Source organism: Oryctolagus cuniculus, chromosome 6 (assembly GCF_051225735.1).
Source record: "Oryctolagus cuniculus isolate XC-2025 breed Fujian yellow rabbit chromosome 6, ASM5122573v1, whole genome shotgun sequence".
NCBI classification, from domain to species: Eukaryota; Metazoa; Chordata; class Mammalia; order Lagomorpha; family Leporidae; genus Oryctolagus; species Oryctolagus cuniculus.
In genome coordinates, this window is record NC_142872.1 from 60,840,492 (window position 1) to 60,862,533 (window position 22,042).

General features: G+C 56.3%; 1 protein-coding gene across 5 annotated transcripts in view; it reads left to right on the forward strand.

Moving 5' to 3' along the window:
* Positions 1-22,042, forward strand: part of ERGIC1 (endoplasmic reticulum-golgi intermediate compartment 1) — a 109,057-nt gene that overhangs the window by 69,226 nt on the left and 17,789 nt on the right. For all 5 annotated transcript variants that reach the window (XM_051843621.3, XM_008255393.5, XM_089336213.1 and 2 more), the window contains 4 exons: positions 3,570-3,664; positions 6,722-6,846; positions 12,261-12,365; positions 16,239-16,299. In XM_051843621.3, the coding sequence (XP_051699581.1) occupies positions 3,570-3,664; positions 6,722-6,846; positions 12,261-12,365; positions 16,239-16,299 (386 nt within the window). The remainder of the gene's footprint in view (positions 1-3,569; positions 3,665-6,721; positions 6,847-12,260; positions 12,366-16,238; positions 16,300-22,042) is intronic.

Here is a 22,042-nt window from a genome sequence, read left to right on the forward strand (position 1 = left end):
GGGTGTGAAGCAGAGGTGCTGGGGCTCACGCCCAGACACTGCAGTAGGAGTGGGACGTGGGCGTCTGGTCCCCTGAGCCAAATGCCTGCCCCTCCTTTGTTTCACAGCTGTGCATGGGACCCAAGGTGCCTCAAGTTCTGTTTTACTTTTAATTGACAAATCATAATTGGGCACATTTAAGGGTACAGTGTGGTGCCTCAGGGCAGGCAGACATGGGGGAATGAGCAAATCAGGTGAACTTGCATATCCGTTGACTCAACTTTGTATCAGTTCCTTGTGGTGAAGAGGTTTAAAACCCTGCCTTTGTGCTTGCTGGGCAGATACCATGTGTGACTACCCGCTCTGCTCACCTGGCCTGGGCACAGCACCTGTCTAATGGTGACTTGTGCTTGTTGGCCAGTGCCCCGCCCCCACCCTGTGCCTGTTCCCCTGCGCTCCCCTCTCTGTGACACAGCTCTGCTGCCTCCAGCACCTGACCCTGCGGCCCCCCTCCCCGGGAGGAGTCAGGAGTGAGTTCTATGCTGCTGGCCCACATCCACTGGGCAGTTCAGGGCCCCTCGAGCTGACACGGCCCCTGGAACTGGGCACCACTCCCTCCTTACCAGTCCCACTCCCCTTGCAAGGCCTCCCAGCCCAACCACTGGGTCTGGGAAGAAACAGGGCCGTCCTGAGACCACCCATCGCCTGCTCTGTCAGCAAGTCTCGTCTCGCCAGTGCTGTATCTTGCAACCCAGCCTTCTCTCAATGCCCACTACACTGGGGCAGGCTGCCTTGCCACAGCGGGTAAAGCCTCCTCCCCGCCAGCTCCTCCAGGCGGTCCTTCTTGGGACAGTGGTGCTTCACTCAGCGTCAGCCCATTCTGACTGCCTCGCACACCACACTTCCCTTTGCTGTCGCAACCAGAGCGAGCTTCACTCAGTTCCCCAGATGAGTCACGCTCACCCCCGCGTCCAGACCTTTGCTATCAGGATACTCCCTCCCCTTTGCCGGGACAGCACCTGGGGCCTCTTGTGCCCCAGAGCGCAGTGCATGGCTCCGTGGAGCCCTCCCGGCCAGCTCTCCCCAGAGGTCTGTCCCCCTGAAGTCCTCCCATGACACCCCACAGCCATCATTTCCCGACAAAGCACTCGTCATCGTTGGTGGCAGCGTATTTACTTAGGAGGTGAGTGATGTCTGGTCCTCACGTCTGTACACTTGATGCAGGCAGAGACCACGTCTGTCTGGCTCCTCGACTTTTCCAGCACCTGACGGGTGGTGGGTGCCCAGGAAGTGTTTGTTGAGCAAACGTGTGTGGCGATCAGATCCCTACATGATGCTGCTGGCCCTGACAGCAAGGTGATGTGGCTGTCTATGGGGCCCCACTTCTGGCCATTTGGGTCAACAGAATAGTGACCTCCTGACCCCCCACGGTTTCTCCATCCCTGTCCCTGCAATTGTGACCTACAACTTTTTTTTAAAGATTTATTTATTTATCTATTTGAAAAAGTCACAGAGAGTGAGAGAGAGACACAGATAGGGAGAGATCTTCCATCCCACTGGTTTACTCCCCAGATGGCCTAACAGCTAGGGCTGGCCAAAACCAGGAACCTGGAGCTTCTTTCAGGTCTCCCATATGGGTGCAGGGGCCCAAGCACTTGGGCCATCTTCTGCTGTTTTCCCAGACCTTTAGCAGAGAGCTGGATTGGAAGTGGAGCAGCCAGCTCTTAAAACTGGCACCTATATGGGATGCCTGCCTTGCTATGCCGCAATGCCAACCCTGACTTTTTTTTTCTTTTTTTTAAAGATTTTTATGTATTTATTTGAAAAGTAGAGTTACAGACAGTGAGAGGGAGAGACAGAAAAGTCTTTCATCCGCTGGTCCACTCCTCAGGTGGCTGAAATGGCCAGAGCTGAGCTGATCCGAAGCCAGGAGCCAAGAACTTCTTCTGCTTTCCCAGGCCATAGCAGAGAGCTGGATTGGAAGTGGAGTAGCTGGGACTAGAACCGGTGCCCATATGGGTTACCAGCAGTCCAGGCAACAGCTTTACCTGCTACACCACAGCACTGGGCCAAGTGTATTTTTTTAATTAATTAATTGTTTATTTGGAAGTCAGATATATGTATGTGTGTGTCTTTGTGGAGGGAGGGAGGGAGGGAGGGAGGGAGAGAGAGAGAGAGAGACAGAGAGAGAGAGAGAGAGATATTTACTCCCCAAATGGCCACAATGGCCAGGGCTGGACCAGGCTGAAGCCAGGAGCTTCATCTGAGTCTTCCATGTGGGCGACAGGGGCCCAAACACTTGGACCATCTTCCACTGCTTTTTCCAGGCCATTGGCATATGAGATGTGGCATCACAGGTGGCGGCCCCAGACTGTGCAACTTTAGGTGCAAAAGAAACTCCGCAAACGTGACTACATTGGGAATGTCTAGAAGGAGAGGTGGTTGAGTAATCTAGTTGAGCCGAAGAGATCACAAAAGCTGGGGCCGGCGTTGTGGCACAGAGGGTTAAAGCTGCCACCTGTAGTGCCGGCATCCCATATGAGAGCCCGTTCCAGTCCCAGCTGCTCCACTTCTGACGCAGCTCCCTACTGCTGTGCCTGGGAAAGCAGTGGAGGATGGCCCAAGTGTGTGGGTTCCTGCCACTCATGTGTGAGACCTGGATGGAGTTTCAGGCTCCTGGCTTTGGTTTGGCTCAGCCCTGGCTGTTGTGGCTGTTTGGCAAGTGAACCAGCAGATGGAAGATCTCTCTCTCTCTCTGTCTGCCTCGCTTTCTCTCTATGTAACTCTGCCTTTCAAATAAATAAATAAAAGGAGGGAGGGAAGGAGGGAAGGAGTCACGTGTCCTCCTAAGAGGAAGGCAGGTCAGTGAGGAGAGAAGATACCTTGCTGTCGACTGACAGGTGGCGGAAGGGGCCCGAGCCTAGGTGAGGAAGCTGATTGTGCCAGGCACCTCCAGAAGGGACGCAGCCCTGCAGAGCCATTCCCGCTTCTGGCCTCCAAAACTCTAAGCTGGTAAACGTGTGCCGTTTGGTACTGCTGATGTGGTGCTTCGGTGCAGCAACCACAGGACGCCAGCACAGCAGTGTGGTCATGTCTCGCACTCGGGCCCAGCCCTGGGGCTTTGTGAGGATGAGTACCAGGGACTTCTTGACCTCCCAGTTGGCTGGGAGGAATCTCAAGACGGGGAGCAGTAGGTACTGTGTGCCCATGACCTCCGTTTCTGACTCTAGTTGTTCAAACCACCCCGTTAGTAGTGGTGATGTTGTTACCACTTGACAGAAGTCTCAGAGCTGACCGTAGGAGGTGCCAGAAGCCAGGGTTTGAATTTCAGTCTGCTCCAAACGATGTGCTTTTGCCACCATCCCACTGTCTGTGCCCTCCAAGCAGCTGCCCTGCCCAGAGAGCGTTTGGAGGGCCCCAGTGAGCTGGGGACCTTGCTCCCCGCTCCTGAGCCTGCACACGCTCTGCCTGGTCAGTAGACTGGGTTCCCGGAGCAGTGGCCACCAAGTGCAAGGGCCTCTGGCTGTGACCTGCATCTGGGATCGCCATCCCCGTGTTAAACAAGCCTTCTATACTTGTCTCTCCCTCAGTGTGAATGAGCTGTACGTCGATGACCCGGACAAGGACAGCGGGGGCAAGATTGATGTCAGTTTGAACCTCAGTTTACCCAATTTGCACTGTGAATGTGAGTATCCCCCCTCCAGATAGCTCCCTGCTTCAGCGAGATGGCTGCTTTGGGCAGGTCGGGGTGTGCACATGTGGTGGGGGCTCCAGGGCAGGCTGGGTGAGCAGGGCAGGCTGCAGGAATGGCTCAGGAAAGCCCCGAGTGTGATCCAGCGTGCAGGCCCCTGGAGGTTCTCTGGGGTCAGAGACACAGGAAACGAGCCCCGGGGCACCTCTGCAGAGCCGGAGGTAGGCATCTCCTGGCGTGTTTCTGAGAAGCAGACCCTGAGTTTGCTGTGCGAGTGATCTACTGTGAGGAGCAGGCTGTCAGGGAGTAAAGGGTGCGAGGCAGGGCAGGGCTGAGGGCGAGTGGACCTGTGTGTTCAGCTGATGTCCACTGTTGGCCGGATGGCACAGGGTGCTGTGGAGGGTGAGTGACACCATTGACACGGTCCCACCCAGCAGCAGTGAGGCCATGTCACTGGCTCACGGCCACAGGCGGGTGTCAGAGTCCCAAGCAGCTCAAGGCAAGGACACTTGTAGTTGGCCAAGAGCAGTCGTCCTGAGAGGGTGCAGCTCTGAGCGGCTAGCAGCTGGCTGGGTACACTGCCACCCTCAGGGTCGGGGCAGGCTCCAGCAGCTTCTGTGTTGCCGAGCAGAGTCAGGGAACTTGCTTTTTGCTTCACTCTTGTTGTTATTTTAGCCAAGAGAATGGCTTAATGAATTTATTTTTGCTTCCGTGAAACAAAACTGGTTGCAAGTGAGGTTTAGAGCCACGTCCCGGCTCCTTTGCTCACTAGAAGTGTGACCTGTGCTAAGGTGACCTCTCTGAGCCCGTCTTCTCCCCTGCAGAGTGCAAAGTGGACTTATCTTCTGCCGAAAGGTATCAGAGGAATCTGACAAGGTGGTCCCTGGACTTGTTTGTGAGTGGACCAGGATTCCGACTGTCCGTCCACCCAGAGGGTTGCGGCCCCTCTTCCCTCCCCACCCCTTAAAGGACACAGCTGAGGGCAGAACCCTGGGTGGCCTCCAGCCAGGGGTGGGGAGAGGGTCCGGCCTGGTGCCGCTTCTGGTGAGAATTACGTCACGGTTCTGAATCCACAGTGCACCCCAAGTCAGGGGACCTGTTGAAATAGGTCAGTTTTATTTGTTTTTCAAAATTTTTTCAAAAAATTTCTTCATGTTGACAGATTCCCATTTGTTTGATCATGTCTCTGGGGCAAGGAATTTCTTAGGCCAGGGGACTGGGACCAGCTTGGGAGGAGAGGGAAGGGATGTGGTTCCAGGCTCTGTCCCAGCTTGACAGCGGCCCAGGCCCTCTGCCCTGCTGCCCCCATGCCCAGCCCGCCCTGCAGGGTCACGGCCTGGACTCCGGCAGCTCCCACTGGAGCCCAGAACCCTGGCCTCTCTTTAAAAAAGAACTTCCCGTTTTTATTGTGGAACAAACTGCTTGGTCATCACTGGACCCCTGGAAAACTCAGAGCCGTGGAGAGAAGAACTCGCCCGCAGTCCCACCCCGGCGACGGTGTCTGTTGACATGGTGACATCATCCTGTCCAGTTGGGCCTGCCTTGCTGTGCCTGTCCAAACACGGCTGAGCGCCTGCTGCGTGGAGGGTCTCACCTCCTGCGTTTAAAAATAACCCTCTGTATTACACAACTGATACAGGAATATATTTTTATTTTTAAAAAATGACATGCCCTCAAAATACCAATCACCTAGAGAAAAAAGTTTTGAAGAAGTATAAGAGCCTCTTTCCAGTTCCCTCTGGTTGCTCTAGCACGCTGTCCCCCCGCCCACCTCCATGTGTGTCTGAATGCGTCAAACCCACACATTCAGCCAACTGCAGGAAAATGGGGGAAAAATGTGTGTCTCTACTGAGATTTGTCCTTGCCTTATTCCCTAAATCACACAGCAGAGCCACTCTTTATGTTGTATGAAGTGTTATGAGTTCTCTAGAGGATTTAAGGTACGTGGGAGGATGTGCAAAGGCCCTGTGGAAATCCAACACCATCTTTTAAAAAAAATTATTTATTTGAAAGCAGAGTTAGAGAGAGAGAGAGAGAGAGATGTGTCTTCCATCTATTGGTTCACACCCCAAATGACCACAACAGCTGGAGCTTAGGCAGACCAAAGCCAAGAGTCAGGAGCTTCTTCCGGGTCTCCCATGTGGGTGCAGGGGCCCAAGAACTTGGGCCGCCATCTACTGCTTTCCCAGGCCATAGCAGAGAGCTGGATCAGAAGAGGAGCAGCCAGGACTCAAACTGGCACCCACATGGGATGCCAACGCCTCAGGCGGAGGCTTAGCCCACTACGCCACAGCGCTGGCCCTTCGAAGCACTCTCTGTACCAGTTATCCTTTTGATCCTCATAATCTTTCAGGAAAGGTTCAGTAGTGATCATCCCGATTCTTTAGAAATGTATTTGAAAGGCAGAGTTACAGATGTGAGGTGGCGGGATCTTCCATCTCACATGGATGCAGGGCCCCAAGCACTCAGGCCACCTTCTCCTGCTTTCCCAGGTGCATTAGCAGGGAGCTGGATCAGAAGTGGAGCAGCTGGGTCTTGAGCTGGAGCTCATGGGATGCTGGAGTTGTGGATGATGGCTTAACCTGCTGTACCACAATGCCACCCTCTATTGTCCCCATTTTATAGAGAAAGTCTGAGGCATTGAGAGTTCTAAGTACCTGAGCCATGGTCACAAAGCTGGTAAAATACAGACTCAGGATTCAGACAACCATGGTCCCCCTCTTTAGCCCTCCCATCCACTGCCCCCTTTCAACCTCACATTCAGCACCCTGTGGTCCTCAATCCCTGGCCCCCTGACAGCCATGGGCCGTCCCCCTGCCCCCAGCTCTCTCCCCCTCTTCCTTGCCAGCTGCAGGCAGTGGCAGGAGCCTGATGGCCTTGCCATGGGCATGGGAATGTTTGGGGGGTGCTCCCTCTCATCTGAACCTCCTCCCCCCTGCTGGCTGACTTCCCTTGCAGTGGCTTTGGCCCCCAGGCCCTGGAGGGGACCAATGAAAGGGGCTCCCTGGCTCCCCTGCGTGCATGTGACTCTCCTCTCCGTGCCTCCCGTAGTGGTTGGGCTCGACATCCAGGATGAGATGGGCAGGCATGAGGTGGGCCACATCGACAACTCCATGAAGATCCCTCTGAACAACGGGGCAGGCTGCCGCTTTGAGGGCCAGTTCAGCATCAACAAGGTACGGAGACCCCGCTTTGGGCCCCTGTGTTTCCCATCTCCCTGTCCTGCCTCGTCCTGTGTACCCGCCAACCCACCCATGGGGTCACTGCAGCTGAGAACCTCAGGAGGAGCTCCAGCTCCTGGGTGCTGGAAGCTGCTGGGGGCTGGGCGATGAGAAGACTGATTTGCTGTCCTGAGCCCTGGGCTCAGTGGCCAGCTCCACCCGCTGCTTGGCCAGGCTTCACCCCTTTAGGATGAGGCTGGAATGAGAGTGGTATAACGATCCCCCATACTTCACAGAGGCATGTGTGCAAGGATGAAAGAGACCAGTGCACACTCATTCAGCAAACTGTCAGTGAGCGAGTTCCAGGCCGTGAGTCGGTGCCGTTAACAGTGGGCACCATTTCTGGGCCGGTGGAGCTTCCCGAGGGAGACAGACGGTCTGTACAGGAGCGTTTCAGGGGGTGCCACATGCTGTGTGAGGACCTGAGCGGAGGGTGGAGTGAGATGGGCCGGGTTTGGAAGTGCCGTGTCAGCTGCAGAGCGCCGTTCAGGAGCCGCTGTAGTTTTGTCTCTAAGCAAGGAGCTTCAGAGGCCAGCTGGCTGCAAGGGCAGGGCACTTGGAATGGCCCAGCCCCATGGTGGGAGCCGGTGGGGATTGTTCAGTGTGCGCTGGCCCTGCTGGGCTGCAGCCGTGGAGGAGTGTCATTTTCCCATTAAGCTGCCCAGACACACCATTCCTCTCAACAGGAGCTTGCACACTCACTTGCCCAGAGACAAGTTGGCGTTTGCCTGGCCACATTGAAACACATCAGAGCCAATATTAAGAGAGGAGAGTGGGAGTCCAGACTTCTGGCTCTTACACTCCCCGGTGACAGTGACCTGGTGCCAAGGAGCAGTGGCCTCTTTGGCCAGGGCACGCACCCTCCCTTGCACTTCTTACACAGTAGCCCAGGCTTCTGTGGTGCTACAGCACGGAGCGTGAGGCCCCTTGAAGGTTTGGCCGGAATAGGCGAACGCCACTTCCGCTGCATTTGGAGTGAGTCCCTAGCCAGCCTTGGTCGGGGTGGGATGGCCCCCTGCCCCACCCTGCAGGGCTGGGTGCCAGGAGATGTGGTTCCGGGGGCTCTCTGCAGATCAGCTGCTCACAGGGTCTCGGCCCTGCCCTGTTATTAGGACGTGGTGGTGGTGGTGATGAAGGGAGGCCCTCAGAGGGTTTTTTTTATTATTATTATTAAATTCTCTATTTGTAAGAATGACATGGAGAGAGGAGAGAAGGAGGTCTTCCTTCCGCTGGTTCATTCTCCAAATGGCCTAGATCTAGGGCAGGCCAAAGGCAGGAGGCAGGAAACCCATCCCGATCTCCCACGTGGCTGGCAGGGACCCAGGCACTTGGGCCATCTTCTGCTGCCTTTCCCAGGTGCATTAACAGGAAGCGGGATTGAAAGTGGTGCAGCTGGGACTTGAACCACGGCTCCGGTATGGGATCTGGTGTCACAGGCGGCGGTTTAACCTGCTGTGCCACAATGCCAGTCCCCTTCTCTGAGAGTTTTGAGCAGGAGAAGCAACGTAATGAGACTGATGCTTTAGAGCTGAAGTCTCCAGTACGGTAGCCATTGGTCACATCAGGCTATTTAGGTTAACATCAGGTAAAATTCAGTAAAATGTAAAACTCAGTCCCTCAGTAGCCACAAGGCCGGTGCTTAGTAGCCACCCATGGCTCACAGCCATCCTGGTCCCCGGCACAGAGCCAGAGCATTTCTGGCCCTGCAGGGTATTCTGCTGGGCAGCACAACCCTGGAGGGGTCACACTGGCTACTGTGTGTCAGGGGCTGGAGGGGCCAAAAGTGGAGGTCATGGCCATTGGTTGTAGCAGTGGAGCTGGGGAGGTGTGGTCAGATCAGGGCCATGGAATCAATGAGACTCAGCAATGTGTTAGATGTGGGGGTGACAGCGAGCCTAGAGTCCAATCGAGGCAGCCAGGTGGGCCCGAATCCTGGATGGGGAAGCTTGGGAAGGTTTGGATTGTGCAGGGGGAGGAGGTGGGGCCAGGACCCAATAGTTCAGCTCTGGCGTCATTTGGGATTCCCATGAGGTGTCTCCAGGGAGACGAGAAGGTGGACGTGGGAGGTGTCAGGAGCTCAGGAGAGTTCCGGACTGCACAGGGGAGTCTTCAGGATATAGATCCGGGCAGGTCGCTGCAAGTGGGGCTCCAGGACCCACAGCCTCAGCACCACCCAGGAGCTCTCTAGCAATGCCAATTCTCAGGCCCCATGCTGACCTGAAGCTGTATCATGGCAAGCCCCTCCCCCAGGTCTGATGCCTCCACAGTCTGAGGACTGTTGGCCTAAGCAGGTTACCTAGAGAGAGGGTGCACAGCCTCGTGCTAAAGCTGGGGCCCGCAGACACCCCCTAGGGAGTACAGATTGAACTCAACGGGTGCCTGAAGCTGGAGGGGGAAAAATACATCTTTATTTTTATGAAGCTCTAACTCGGATTCAGCGTCCTCTTCTGCAGTGAACGCAGGCAGGAAACCATAGTGGCCAAAGCAGTGCCTGCGCCTGTCACCAGTAGCAGGTGCTGGTGTTGCCGTCACATTACCATCGTCACAGGTGACTTACGGGAATCACGTGACCCTCACCCCCTGGGCCCTGTTATTTGAGGCATTATGGACAAAACGTGTTCAAGTGCTTTTTTTTTAATGTTTTAATTGTGGTTGAAGTACCATTTCTTTCGGCTGCAATCCTGTGCATTTTAGGCATTGAAAACATTTTAAGCAGTTACAACATAGATGTCAGCAGGCTGGCAGTCACCTGTGGCAGGGAAAACGTGGAGAAGATAAGGTCTTGAGAGAAGTACACTCAGAGGACTGATTGCTGGAGCATTTCGTCATTTATGAGCGGGGAAAGGGGGGCGGGGGGCTCATGCCGGCACAAGCAGAAGCTGTCAGGGTCATGGCAGGAAAAGGGCCGGGCAGCCCCTGGAATCTGGACGAGAACATGTCCCAGAGGAGGATGACACCGGATGGGCCTCTCAGCTCTGAGCTGCAGAGGAGGAGCTGGGGAGAGCTGGTCATGAAAGAGACTGAGGCTGCCGTGGGAGCCACGCCCTGGGGAAGCAAAGAGGGGGTACAATCCAGGCCACAGTTGCAGGGGTGGCCTCAGAGTGGAGGGCAGGCAGAGGCCTGGGCCCAGCACAGATGGGTGGGTGTGCTTGGTGGTGGGCCCAGGCTCTTGGCCCCATCTCCACACTCTGGTCTTCTTTGCACCCCATCCTCCTGAGCAGCTGCTGCTCACCCATGGATGGGAGCCTGCCAGTCCACCTACTCTCCCTCGTTAAGCATCCATTGCTTCAAGGAGCTGAGTAGCGAGGGGTGCTCAGGTAGGCAGCGTGTAATGCGCTGTGGCCAGCAGCTGCACGCCCCATCTGGCTTAGATCTGCCCGTGGCCACCTCGTCTGTCCCTCAGGAAGTCAGCCCGCAGCCAGGTGTCAGAGTTCCCACGTTTGCAGCTGCACCGGCAGCCCAGGCTGACACCCTGCAGTGACCTGGCAGGCTGGGGTGGGGGGCGTGGCACCCAGCTCCTGCTATGTATTTTTAAAATCGGGCAGAGCTGCTGACGTAGGTTCCTAAGTCACAGGCTCTCAAACTGTCGTCTTTTCTTTCTTCAGCCCGGCGGGTGCCGGTATGACTCAGCCACCTGTGATGGCTTTGGTGTGCAGCGGGTGTGGGTTACTGAGTCACCGTCTCGCGGGCCCCCGCCAGCAAGCAGATGCTCGGGCGCCAGGCTTCCATGCTCGCTGCACCGCGGGCTGAGAGGCCCGGGCCCCACACCCGGTGCTGAAGTCCGCCCGTGGCCCCGCACGCTCTGGCAGTTTGGGTGCTGGGCTTTCTTACTTCCAGGGTCAGTAGGCAACACAGGCGTGGGTTGCGGCTGCCTCGTGGGAATACATCCGGTGCCCTTTACGCCGGTGCCGATGAAGCCGAGTTTGTTTTCAGCACTGCAGGCCTCCTTCGTGCGGGACCCACGTCTGTGTCGTTCTTCTTCTCTTCTGCTGACAGCGTGCTCATCCTGCAAACCAGACCTCATACCAGCTGCCAGCTGACCACCTTGTCTGGTCCTCCTGGGGACCTTCTGATTACCATCCCCACGTTGCTGATGGGGAAACTGAGGCACAGCAATCTTGCCAAACGGTTGTTCTCCCCTGCCCCCTTCCCAGGACCCAGTGGGCTGTGCCTCTGCACCTGACTGCGAGCTGGCTGAGGCCGGAGCAGGGCCTGTCAGCTTCACACCTCCGTATCCGGAATTCCTCCGCTTTGTATCGGGAGCCTGCCTCTGTGCAGCTCACTCCACATTTGTTGAGCTGGAGTGAGACAAGCCCTGAGCTCATCGGGGTGGTGACTGTGGGGTCTTTGGCAGATGGCCCCACTTCCCTCTTGTGCTTCTATTTCCTGCTGCTCACCGCTCAGCGGTGCTAAGCTTTTTTCATCCCCCTGGACACACACATGCGTGCTGGGTGGCTTCTGATCTCCACCCTGGTTCCTGTTAAGCCTTCTGCCCAGATGCCTTGCCCTCTCTTCCTCAGTAATGCAGCCCTTAGTACAAGGACACTTTTCCCAGGAAGCCCTCCCTGAACACATCCCACACTCCCGGCCGTGCCAGGGGCCTTCCCTGTCTGTTCCTCTGCGGCACCGTCATCCTGCAGGGTCCTGTGCTCTGAGCGTGTATCACAGCAGGCCAGAGGCTCGGCCAGGGCAGGCTGCCGTCTGGGTCATCTCTCCAGACCCGGCACCTCCTCAAGGGCTGCCGAGCCAGGTGGTGTCCAGTGGGAAGGAGGGTGCTTCCAAAATGCCAGCAGCTCTCAACATGGGACCGTCCCGAGTTCCTGCATTGCTCTGACCCTCAGTGTCCTTCCCTGGAAAATAGGAACGTCAGGTGTCAAGGTGTCAATCATTCATCCAGTCTCCAGCACCCGCCCTTGGCCGGGATCTGGGAAGAAGGCACATTCCCTTCTCGTGTAGACAGACAAGACCAGAGTCCAGACAAGACAGCAGGGAGGGGTGCAGGGGAGCGGGGATCAGGTGCTCATGGGGCTCCCAGCCCAGAACCCACTGGGGCTGCTGGGGAGCAGCTGCCACTTCGAGGCCTAGCTTAGTGGCTGCCTGGTGGGCGCCTCTTGTGCACCCTCCCACCGGAGACACCCAGCAGCCACCTCGAGCGGCTACTGTGAGTGCCCCCATCCCATTCTACAGATGAGCACCCTGAGGCCGAGCAAGGGGATGTGACTTCTCAAAAGTCGCACTGTTAGAAGTGACCCCAGCAGGTTCCAGACCGAAGTGGGGCTGACTCCAGGGCCTGTCCCATGCCTGGCTCATACAGCGCCTGTGTTCTGGAACAGCCAACCAGACTCCTGATGCCTGCGTCCCCTCCCCAGGTCCCCGGCAACTTCCACGTGTCCACGCACAGTGCCACGGCCCAGCCACAGAATCCGGACATGACACATGTCATCCACAAGCTCTCCTTCGGGGACACGTTACAGGTGAGCAGGGGACACTTGCAGTGGTGTGGCCAGGGTGGGCGTGCCGGGGCTGTGTCACCAGTTACCCTTTGACCTCTCTGCACATGGAGCTGCCTCCCTCAGGGGCTGCCGCATGTTGAAGTTTGGCACGGGGCCTCTCCTCCTTGGCATTATATGTGAGTGTGGGTGACGTTTTCTTGGCCATGTGCCAGGCTCGCAGGCTTGGGCTGAGACCTGGGGCCCGGTGCTGGCAAAGGACTTGTCTTTAATGAGAAAGTAGCAAGTGCCCCTGCTTTTTCTGTGCAGGTACAGCCTCAAGAGGTGGGTGGGAGCACCCCGCTAGCATTTATCCAGTGGCCCCAGCAGGTGTGTCTGATTCCAGAGTCCAGCCTGCTCCCCATCTTAGTTTGCTTTCTGTTGCTGTGACAGTGCCACCGACTGCTAGCAATTGATCAAGAATAGAGTTGACAGGGCAGGCATTGAGCCTTGCACGCGAGGCACCAGTAGGACACCCGTGTCTCATGTCTGTCCAAGTGGCTGGGTTTGATACCTGGCTCTGGCTCCTGGTGCCAACTCCCTAGTAATGTAGACCCTGGGTGGCAGCAGGTGGTGATTCAAAGTGGTTTGAGTTCCTGCCACCCCATGCAAGAGACCTGGAATGAGTTCCTGGCTTCAGGCTTCAGCCCAGCCCAGTCCCAGCCACTGAGGGCATTTGGGGAGTAAGCCAACAGGTAGGAGCTCTTCCTGTCTGTCTGTCTCTCTCTCTCTGTGTTTCTCTTTCCTCTCAAATAAAGCACGGAGTTTACTTCACTCCAGGTTCTGCAGGCTGGGGAGCCCAGGAGCATGGCGTTGGTGAGGACCTCCTGCTGCCTCCTCACGTGGCAGAGGGCAGGGAGCGAGCCCGAGAGCCACTCCCGTGGCAGCTCCTTAACCCATGAGTCCATGGGTGGACTCACCAGGTTGTGCAGGTTGTGCAGGCAGAGCCCTCGTGGCCCCCAGTCACCTTCCCGAAATCCCACCTCTCCGATGCCGTTAACATAAGACTTTGGAGATTAAGCCCCCAACACTTGAAATTCGGGGGGCACCAGCAGCCCCTGGCTGCCTTGCAGCTCAGTGCTCACTGGTGCAGAAATTGGCTCTTGAGGGTCCTTGTGCCCAGGGTGGCCACCTGGCAGGTGTGGCCGAGAGTTTCCTGCCCATGTGACAGGTCTCTGGACCCATTGCTGTAATCACGCAGTAAAGGAACCAGACTCTCTTAATGATTGATTTATTGAAAGGTGGGTTCAGTGAGAGGGTGTGGAAAGATTTAGACCTTCCCTCTGCTGGTTCACTCCCCAGATGACTGCAACAGCCAGGTTTCTCAATTGAGGTGCAGGGGCCCAAGCCAAAGCCAGGAGCCAGGAGCCCCACCCAAGTGAGGTGCAGGGGCCCAAGCACCTAGGCCATCTTCCTCTGCCTTCTCAGGCACATTAACAAGAAGCCAGAGTGGAAGCAAAACAGCCCTCCAGAGTGGGATGCCAATGTCACAAGTGGCCACTTAACCCGCAGAGCCACAGTGCTGACTGCAAGGGACTAAACTTTTACTGTCTGTTTCCTGCTAGCTTTGGGCAGGGGGTTGGTTCTCTCACCTCTCCATCCCCCACAGCAGGTAAATTCTGAAGGTAAATTCCGTTACACCCTTTTTTAGCAAAAAATAAATGGAGGGTCAGAGGGGCCATAATAGCTCTGGGCCTTCTTGCTGGGATTGGAGCCCCTGGATCCTGACCCAAGCCTTGCTTTGTGAGCTTCTGGACTTCCTGGCCATACCCTCCAGTGTGCACATGGGGAAACCAAGGCTTAGAGTCACATGCCCGAGGGCACACAGCGCATGAGTGGCACCTCCAGAATCTGCCTTCCACACAGGAATCTTGGGACAGCTTCTGGCTGTGGGCCACTTTCTCACCTGGGAGCAGAGCTGTAGGTGATGCCTGCCCCTGGAGGATCTGAGAAGTTCTGGCATTCGTCCAGGGTCACCCAGGTTGTAAGAAGCTGTGTGTGCCTGGCCCTGGTCTTCCTGTATGGTTGTGTAGCCATCACCGCATCCAGGGTGCTGTGCCCCGGGCCAGGCCCTGGAGTCACGGTGCTGAATTAAGAAATAAGGGTCCCCCCTCCTGCCCCAGGGAAGAAGAGGCAGAATGGAAGCAGACACGATAGCATGGAGCACGGAGCACTCAGGATTCAGGTGATTTGGAGCAGGAGAGGCACAGGACTCTGCACGATGATTGGCAGGGGAGCACCCCTCAGCCCGGGAGATGGAGGGGGTCTCCCAGAGGAGGTGACAGCTCAGCCAGTCCATCAAGGACAGAGAGGATTTGGCCAGGCACAAGCCAGGGAAATGAGTCCCAGGCAGTGGGGGTCGCTAACAGCAGCCCCCTCCCCTCCTGTGCCACACCCAGCGATGCCTCTGGTTGCTTTCAGAAAGGCAGAGCAGCAGGTGTCTGTGAGTTCAGATGGTGTTCTGTGCATGAGATGGCAGAGGCCCGGTGGAGGAGGGCTCCTGGGAGCTGACTTAGGGCACAGAAGCACCTGCCAGAGGGGGCACGGGGAGCTGGGGGCAGGGGAAGGCAGCCACGGCCCCACGCTTTGTCGTTCCTCTAGAGGATGTCTGACTGTTTCTTTGAGGTACAGACCTTAGAGTGGAGCTCGTCCTTCCACCCATTGTCCCTCCGTCCCTTTGGTACATTTTGATGAGTACCTACTCTGTACTGGGCCTTGCACATACTGGTGAGGGCAAGTGAGGGCCCTGCCTGTGCAGTGCACCCAGTCCAGAGGGGAAGACTGGTGTAGCTCAGGTGATGGGATGAGTGAGTGTGAGATCAGGGGGACGGGAGGGAACGTTCTGGCACTCTGGTCTCTGTAGCCGTGGTGCTCCTGGGCTACACAGCAAGTCTTGAGGCTTTCAGTCCCAGGGCATTGAAAGGACAGAGGCTGTTTTCCTTGGGCTTGCTGGGAGAGTTCTCAGTACACATCACCCACCTGAGACCGGATGCCTGGTCAGGTCACCCCTGCAGTGTCCCTCTCAGCCAGAGCCTGTCCCCTCCTACCTCTCTGATCCCCCCTCTTTCCTCCCTGGGGTCTCCTGAGTCTCTGACTCAGAGCCTCTGGGCTCAGACCTTTGCCTGCGTGGCTTGTCTGATTAGCTTCCTGCTTTCCTCCAGATCTCAGCGTCACTTCCTGCAGGAAGTCTTCCAGGGTAGCTCATGTAATATTAACTGGGCCCATGGTACCACGCTCCATGTCCTCCAAAAAGAGAGGGGATGTGGCTTTCAACTCCCTGCCATGAGGGTTCTTCAAAAAGTTGGTGAAATGGAATTTAAAGTAAGTTTACTTTGGTGTAAAAATTGTGAAATCCACGCATAGGTTTTCAAAATGTGTATTTTCCATGAACTGGTTGAGGACACACACACCCCCCCCAGAGCAGCTCCCACCAGCTGCTGTGGGGGTGGTCTCTTGCCCACTACTGGTCTCCAGAGGAGCAACCTGGACCCATAGCTCCCCTTGCCTGGATTTCCCACAGGGCTCAGTGGAAAGAATTCAGACTTGGAGTCAGACCCAAGTGCCGAGTTTGTCTCAGCCACTTCCCAGCTGCTGAACTCCAGGCCTCTCCAAGCCTTGGTTTGCTCGTCTGTAAAATGGGCCCAATGTTCCATCAATAAGGGCATTAAATAAGACAACAGAAAGTAGTCAGGACGGGGCAATGCATGGCAGGTGCTCAGGATGGAAGCAAACTTTTGTCTGGTGGTGCTGTTTCTTGCGCCCTATAACTTCTCTATGAGACAGTCAGCCAGAGGTACCTGCCTAGTCCCCACGGCCAGGGCTGGGCCTGGAAGTGACCTCACCGTGTGTTCTCCACAGGTCCAGAATGTCCACGGAGCCTTCAACGCTCTTGGGGGAGCAGACAGGCTCACCTCCAACCGTAAGTGCCTCTGCCATGTGGCTCCCCAGGTGGCCCACAGTGGGTGGGTGGGTGGGAAGGGGCTGAGTCCTGCTCAGCAGGCGGTCAAGGTGAGCTGCCCATCCCACACCTGGCCTGTGAGGGAGGTGGGGGAAGGGAATGCCATCAGCTCATGGCAACCTAGGTGCGCCCCCGCACTGGACGACTATGAGCCACGGCCATTACTAGCCTCGGCCTTATTGCCACGGCACAGCTGAGCTGACATGATCACCTGTGACCCCACAGGGAGTGATGACGCAGCAGAGTCCGTGCTGGCTCCAAGTCACACGCACTCTGAGAACCAGGCTGCAGGTAGCCCAGGCAGGGGTGCCCACCCAGCCGCCTCCCCACCTGCCTCTCCTCCTGCCTGTGGACGTTCCCTCCCAGAGTCCTCTCCCTCCTTGGCTCTTGGCCCCTCAGCCCAGTTTAGAGACAAGGGCATGTCCCTGCAGAAGGATGTCTGTGCAGGTGTGCATGCTCACCTGCAGGTGCATGACAGATGCACACACACATGTGCGTGCACAGCCCGGGCCTGGGAGGCCTTCTGTGCTCAGGCATACCCGCCCTGGATGGGTCCTGCCGCCCAGCTTGTGTCTACTTTACCTGCTTCCTCACTCATGCTCACTTCCCCTCCTCAGAGCTCCTCTTGACAGTTTCCATGGTTAGGAATGCAGGCAGAACTCCCCTCTGTGACCTGCCCCCAGACACCTGATGGTGGTTCTCTGCAACCTTGTGCAACCCTTGTGCAGAGACATCTTCATTCTCCAAGGCCCAGAGAGCAGCTCCCCTTGGCCTTGTGTGGTTGGCATTCTTTTATTAAATACAGGGGCCAGCACTGTGGCCTAGCAGGTAAAGCCAGAGCCTGCAGCTCTAGCATCCCATATGGGTGCTGGTTTGAGTCCCAGTTGCTCTACTTCCCATCCAGCTCTCTGCTATGGCCTGCTGGAAAGCATCAGAAGATGGCCCAAGTCCTTGGGCACCTGCACCCCCATGGGAGACCCAGAAGAAGCTCCTGGCTCCTGGCTTCAGATCAGTTCAGCTCCAGCTGTAGGCGGCCGTTGGGGAGTGAACCAGCGGATAGAAGACTTTCTCTCTCTCTCTGCCTCTGCCTGCTGTAACTCTGCCTTTCAAATGAAATCTTTTTTTAAAAAAACTATTTATTTTATTTATTTGAACAGGAGAGTTAGAAACAGAGAAACCTTCCATTTGCTGGTTCACTTCCCAAATGGCTGCAACGGCTAGGGCTGGGCCAAGCCAAAGCCAGGAGCCAGGAGCTTCTTTCAGGTCTCTCACATGGGTGCAAGGTCCCAAGCACTTGGGCCATCGTCTGCTGCTTTCCCAGGTGCATTAGCAGGGAGCTGGATCGGAAGTGGAGTAGTCAGGACTTGAACCCATACCCATATGGGATGCTGGTGCTCAGGTGGCAGCTTAATCCCACTCACCCAGTGCTGGCCCCATGGTTTAGCACTCTTACATCACAGCAGGTTACTTTATTTTTCTTTATTTATTGTTATATTTTTGTTATTTATTTGTTTATAAATCAGAGAGAGATCAATCTTCCATGTGCTGGTTCACTCCCCAAATGGCTACAATGGCCAGGGCTAGGCCAGGTTGAAGCCAGGAGCCTAGAACTCTGTCCAGGTCTCCACGTCAGAGGCAGGGGTCTCAAGCACTAGGCCCATCTTCTGCTGCCTTCCCAGGTGCATTAGCAGGGAGCTGGATCAGAAGCAGAGCAGCCGAGACTCGAAGCAGCGCTCACATGGGATGCTGGCGTTGCAGGTGGCAGTGTAGGTCGCCGTGCCCATCACGGCACAATTTGTACTTGGCAGGTGTCAAGGCCACACAGTTGCCCACCTGGCAGCTCAGCGTGCTTTAGGCAGTCATTATCTTGCCCGTGAAACCATCCCGACTTCTCCCCGTGTAGTCGTTCATCGGACACACACGGTGTCTGCACTGCGCCATACCCAGTTCCTTTCCAGCTGGCTCCGTGCCCTTCCCTGCTGCCATCCCCGCAGTGAGGAGGGTGCCACAGTTTCTCCCCACTGACGAGCCATGCCCCCTTGTTTGAATGCGAATGTCTGGTAGTAAGCAAGAGTGACTGTCCCCGTGGTGGAGCTGTCCTTGTGGTTCCTGGAAGGGCAGTGAGCTGTCCCAGAGTATCCACATACACTCGCAGCCGGACACGCTGCTCAGTGCCTCCTGCTGGGCGAGCTTCGAGCTACAAAGGCCCGAGTGTGAGAGCAGATAAAGGGTGCGGACAGAGACCTCACCTGCCCTGGGGCTCGCCGTGAAAGCTATCTCAGGCTGGCTTACGTGGAAGGGAAAACACATGCAATCGGCCTCCGCCAGGCCTCCAGCCCCCAGTCTCCCTGTGGACACTGCTGCTTGTCATTCAGGTCTTAGCGCAAATGCCACCACCTCAGAGCAGCCCTCCTGCCCACCTTCCTGAGAACTCTGTCTCCTCCCTAGCTCTGTTGCTCTGAGCTGTCGCTCCAGCCAAGACATAAGCTCCATGAGCTCAGGTACGCTGCCTCGCCCTCAGCTCTGTCCCCGGACCAGCCCAGTGTCCCGTGTGTAGCAGGCGTAGGACCCCTGGGGAGAGAGGATCAGCCATCATGCGTTGGAGGCCGCTGCGCTGCCAGGTGGCAGCAGTGTGGCGATGAGGACCTTGAACTCCAGGACCCTGTTCCACAGTCTCAGCAGAGGCATTGCACTCCTCTAAGCCCCATTGATGTGGGCTGCTGGTTTACAGATGCAGAAGTGGTTGTCTGATGCAGCGGTTAGGTTGCCACTTGGGGGCGCTGGCATGCCCTCTGTGAGTCCTTGCTGTCTGGCTGCCTGCTGACCCTACCATGGGAGGCAGCAGATAATGGTCGCCACCGTGTGGGAGACAGCCTGAGTTCCAGGCTCCTGGCTATGGCCTGGCCCAGGCCTAGCTGTTGCAGATATTTGGGGAGTGAGTCAAAGGATGAAAGTTCTTTCTCTCTCCTCCCCCCTTTCTCTCTCTCCTGCCTTTCAAATAAAAATAATTTTTTTAAAGTTTACATCAATATAAATAAATAAATACAAAAGCAGATTGCAGCTGTGTGTTGATAACTGCTGAAGCCGGGAGCTCATGGTACGGCCCCTGTTTATGTTTGAGTTGTTGCTTAGTGAGATTTAGGAAGGGATGGAGGGAGCGGGAAGGGAATGTGGACCAGGTTGGACCAGCAGACTCTAGGAACGACAGCTCACCAGGGCTCCGCGAGGATGGGGTTTAGCGTGGTGTCTCCAGTGGGCACTTGACAGGTTGCATCAAAGGCCTCCAACATGGCCATGGCCCTTGAGCCGTCTGTTCTACTCCTAGGAGATCATCAAGGGAGGGCGTGAAGATCTACACAAGTTGTGTCCGTTGGGTCATTGTGAGTGAACAAGAGTGCAAGGAACCATGTTGTGGAGCCACTGTTGGGGTTGGTTGTGTGCATGGCCGCAGGCACCGACACCAGGGCTGCCAAATGTCCCATGCTGAGCCCTGGGACCGTCGGGCAGCAGGCGTGGACTGAGCCTGTAGGTCAGGCACCGTGCTAGATGCTGGGGATGTGGAGTTCAAGAAAATAGACTCTCTCCAGAGCTTGCAGCCCTTATCTAGGGTCTGAAAAGCAGCAGTTCTTGGAGAAGAGTGAAGTGAGATTCTGTTGGCTACACAAATGTGCATACCCGCCTTAGACGGGGCTTAGCAGGAGCCACAGCCGTCCCTGGATGACTTTCCTTTGTGATCACCTGCGTTTCATACAGATTCTAACGTACACACTCCAGGTGTGATTTGGGGAGGACATCCATTCCTCCTTTCCTCCGTGTCTGTCACCCAGAGCGACAGGCATTGGAGAGGGAGGTTTGCCGAGTCTGAGCCCTACCCTAGCCCCGTCCAGTGGGACTCCCCAGGGAGCGGGTGCAGGTGGTCTGAGCCCCGCTGAGAACCGTAGCAGGGTGCAGCAGAGAGGGGTCGGGGTCTTCATAGACTTAGCTCCTGGGCTGCAGAGCTTTTCCGGGTCTTCAGAGGAATCCACTCAAAACAGTTCAGGAAGCCCGGTCACCGCTTCCTGAGAGGCAGTGCTGGCAGGAAGAGGCAATGGGGGGGGGGGGGTGCCAGGGCCTGGAATGTTCCCTCCCTCCCACCCCTCTTACAGAAGGCACACGTGTGCGGGGACCCAGGACTGACTGGCCAGTGAGATCAGAACTGGAACCCGCAGGAGTGAATGCCCGTGTTTTACTTCTGTGCCTCCAGACTCGAGAGCCGAGAAGGGAAAAATAATAGATGGGCTTGAGGCTCTCTTAGCCCCCCAGGGGCCTGGCAGGAGTCATACCTTCCCGGGCAGCGCTTGACTGATTCCGCTTGCCTCATACTTATCAGCAGCTGATTCATCCATTCATGCCCCTGTTCATTCATCCAGGAAGCGCTTGCCACCGTCCACTCTGTACCAGGCCCTGCGCGGGGCTCTGGGGACAGGCGGATGAGTAAGGCTCGGCCCATGCCCTCATCACCCCCGTCCACTCAGGGGAGGAGCAGTGAGAGGGCTACCGTGGAATGTGGCAGAGCTGAGCCAGGGGGAGCGCTGACCTGCTACTGATAAGAAGTGGGGGAAGCCATCCATTCTTCATAGATGCAGTGCTGGTGGTGGGCTCTTCCTTTTCAAAACTCAAACCCGGGGGCAGGCATTGGGAGCAGGGGTTAAGACGCCGCTTGGGAGTCCCACACCTCATTTGGAGTGCCTGGGTCTGATTGCAGCATCCTGGGAATGTGCACCCTGGGAGACGGCAAGTGATGGCTCAAGGTCTCGGATCCCTGCCACCCACATGGCTTCAGCCTGGCCCAGCCCAGGTTCTTGCAGGCATTTGGAGAGGAAAGCAGAAGATGAATGATCTATATGTGTGTGTGTGTGTGTGTGTGCACGTGCGTGCCTTTCAAATACAAAAGGAAGTGCTGGTTCAAGTCCCAGCTGCTCCACTTCTGATCTAGCTCTCTGGGAAAGCAGTAAAAGATGGCCCAAGTCCTTGGACCCCTGCACCCATATGGGAGACCCAGAAGAAGCTCCTGGCTCCTGGCATCAGATAGGTGTAGCTCCGGCCTTTGAGGCCAATTGGGGAGTGAACCAATGGATGGAAGACCTCTCTCTCTGCCTCTCCTTCTCTCTCTCTGTAACTCTTTCAAATAAATTAATAAACCTTAAAAAATACAAAAGGAAAATAAATAATTTTTTAAAAGAAACAGCAATCCCAGTTTATTTCCAAAGCAAGAATCTGAACAATACCAGGAGGTGCACAATGAAGTGGAGCCTTTCTCAAACTCTGCCTCTTCCTCCCCAGGGATAGAGCTGCTCGCAGGGCCTCGGGGACAGGTCACTCTTACAGCTGCTCACGCCCGTCTGAAGAGTCTCTTCCCCATCACCAAAACCTGCCATGCCCCTGCTCCCTGGCTGGGCTCCTATCCTCTAACCACACCTCTCAGGGAGTCTCCTCTCCCAGTGGCCACTGTGCTGTTGGGCATTGGGCTGCTAACAGAATTTTGGTGTCGTAGGCAGCACAGGAGGAACGATCCTGGCAGACGGGGTTTCTCCTCTGAGTGGGGAAGGAATGGGGAATGAGCCCCCTGGCGATGCCAGCCAGATTTTAGAACTGAAATGACCTAGCAAGAGCTATAAGGCAGGCCATGGCCCTCCACCTTCACCTTGCTGCCTCCTTCCCACAG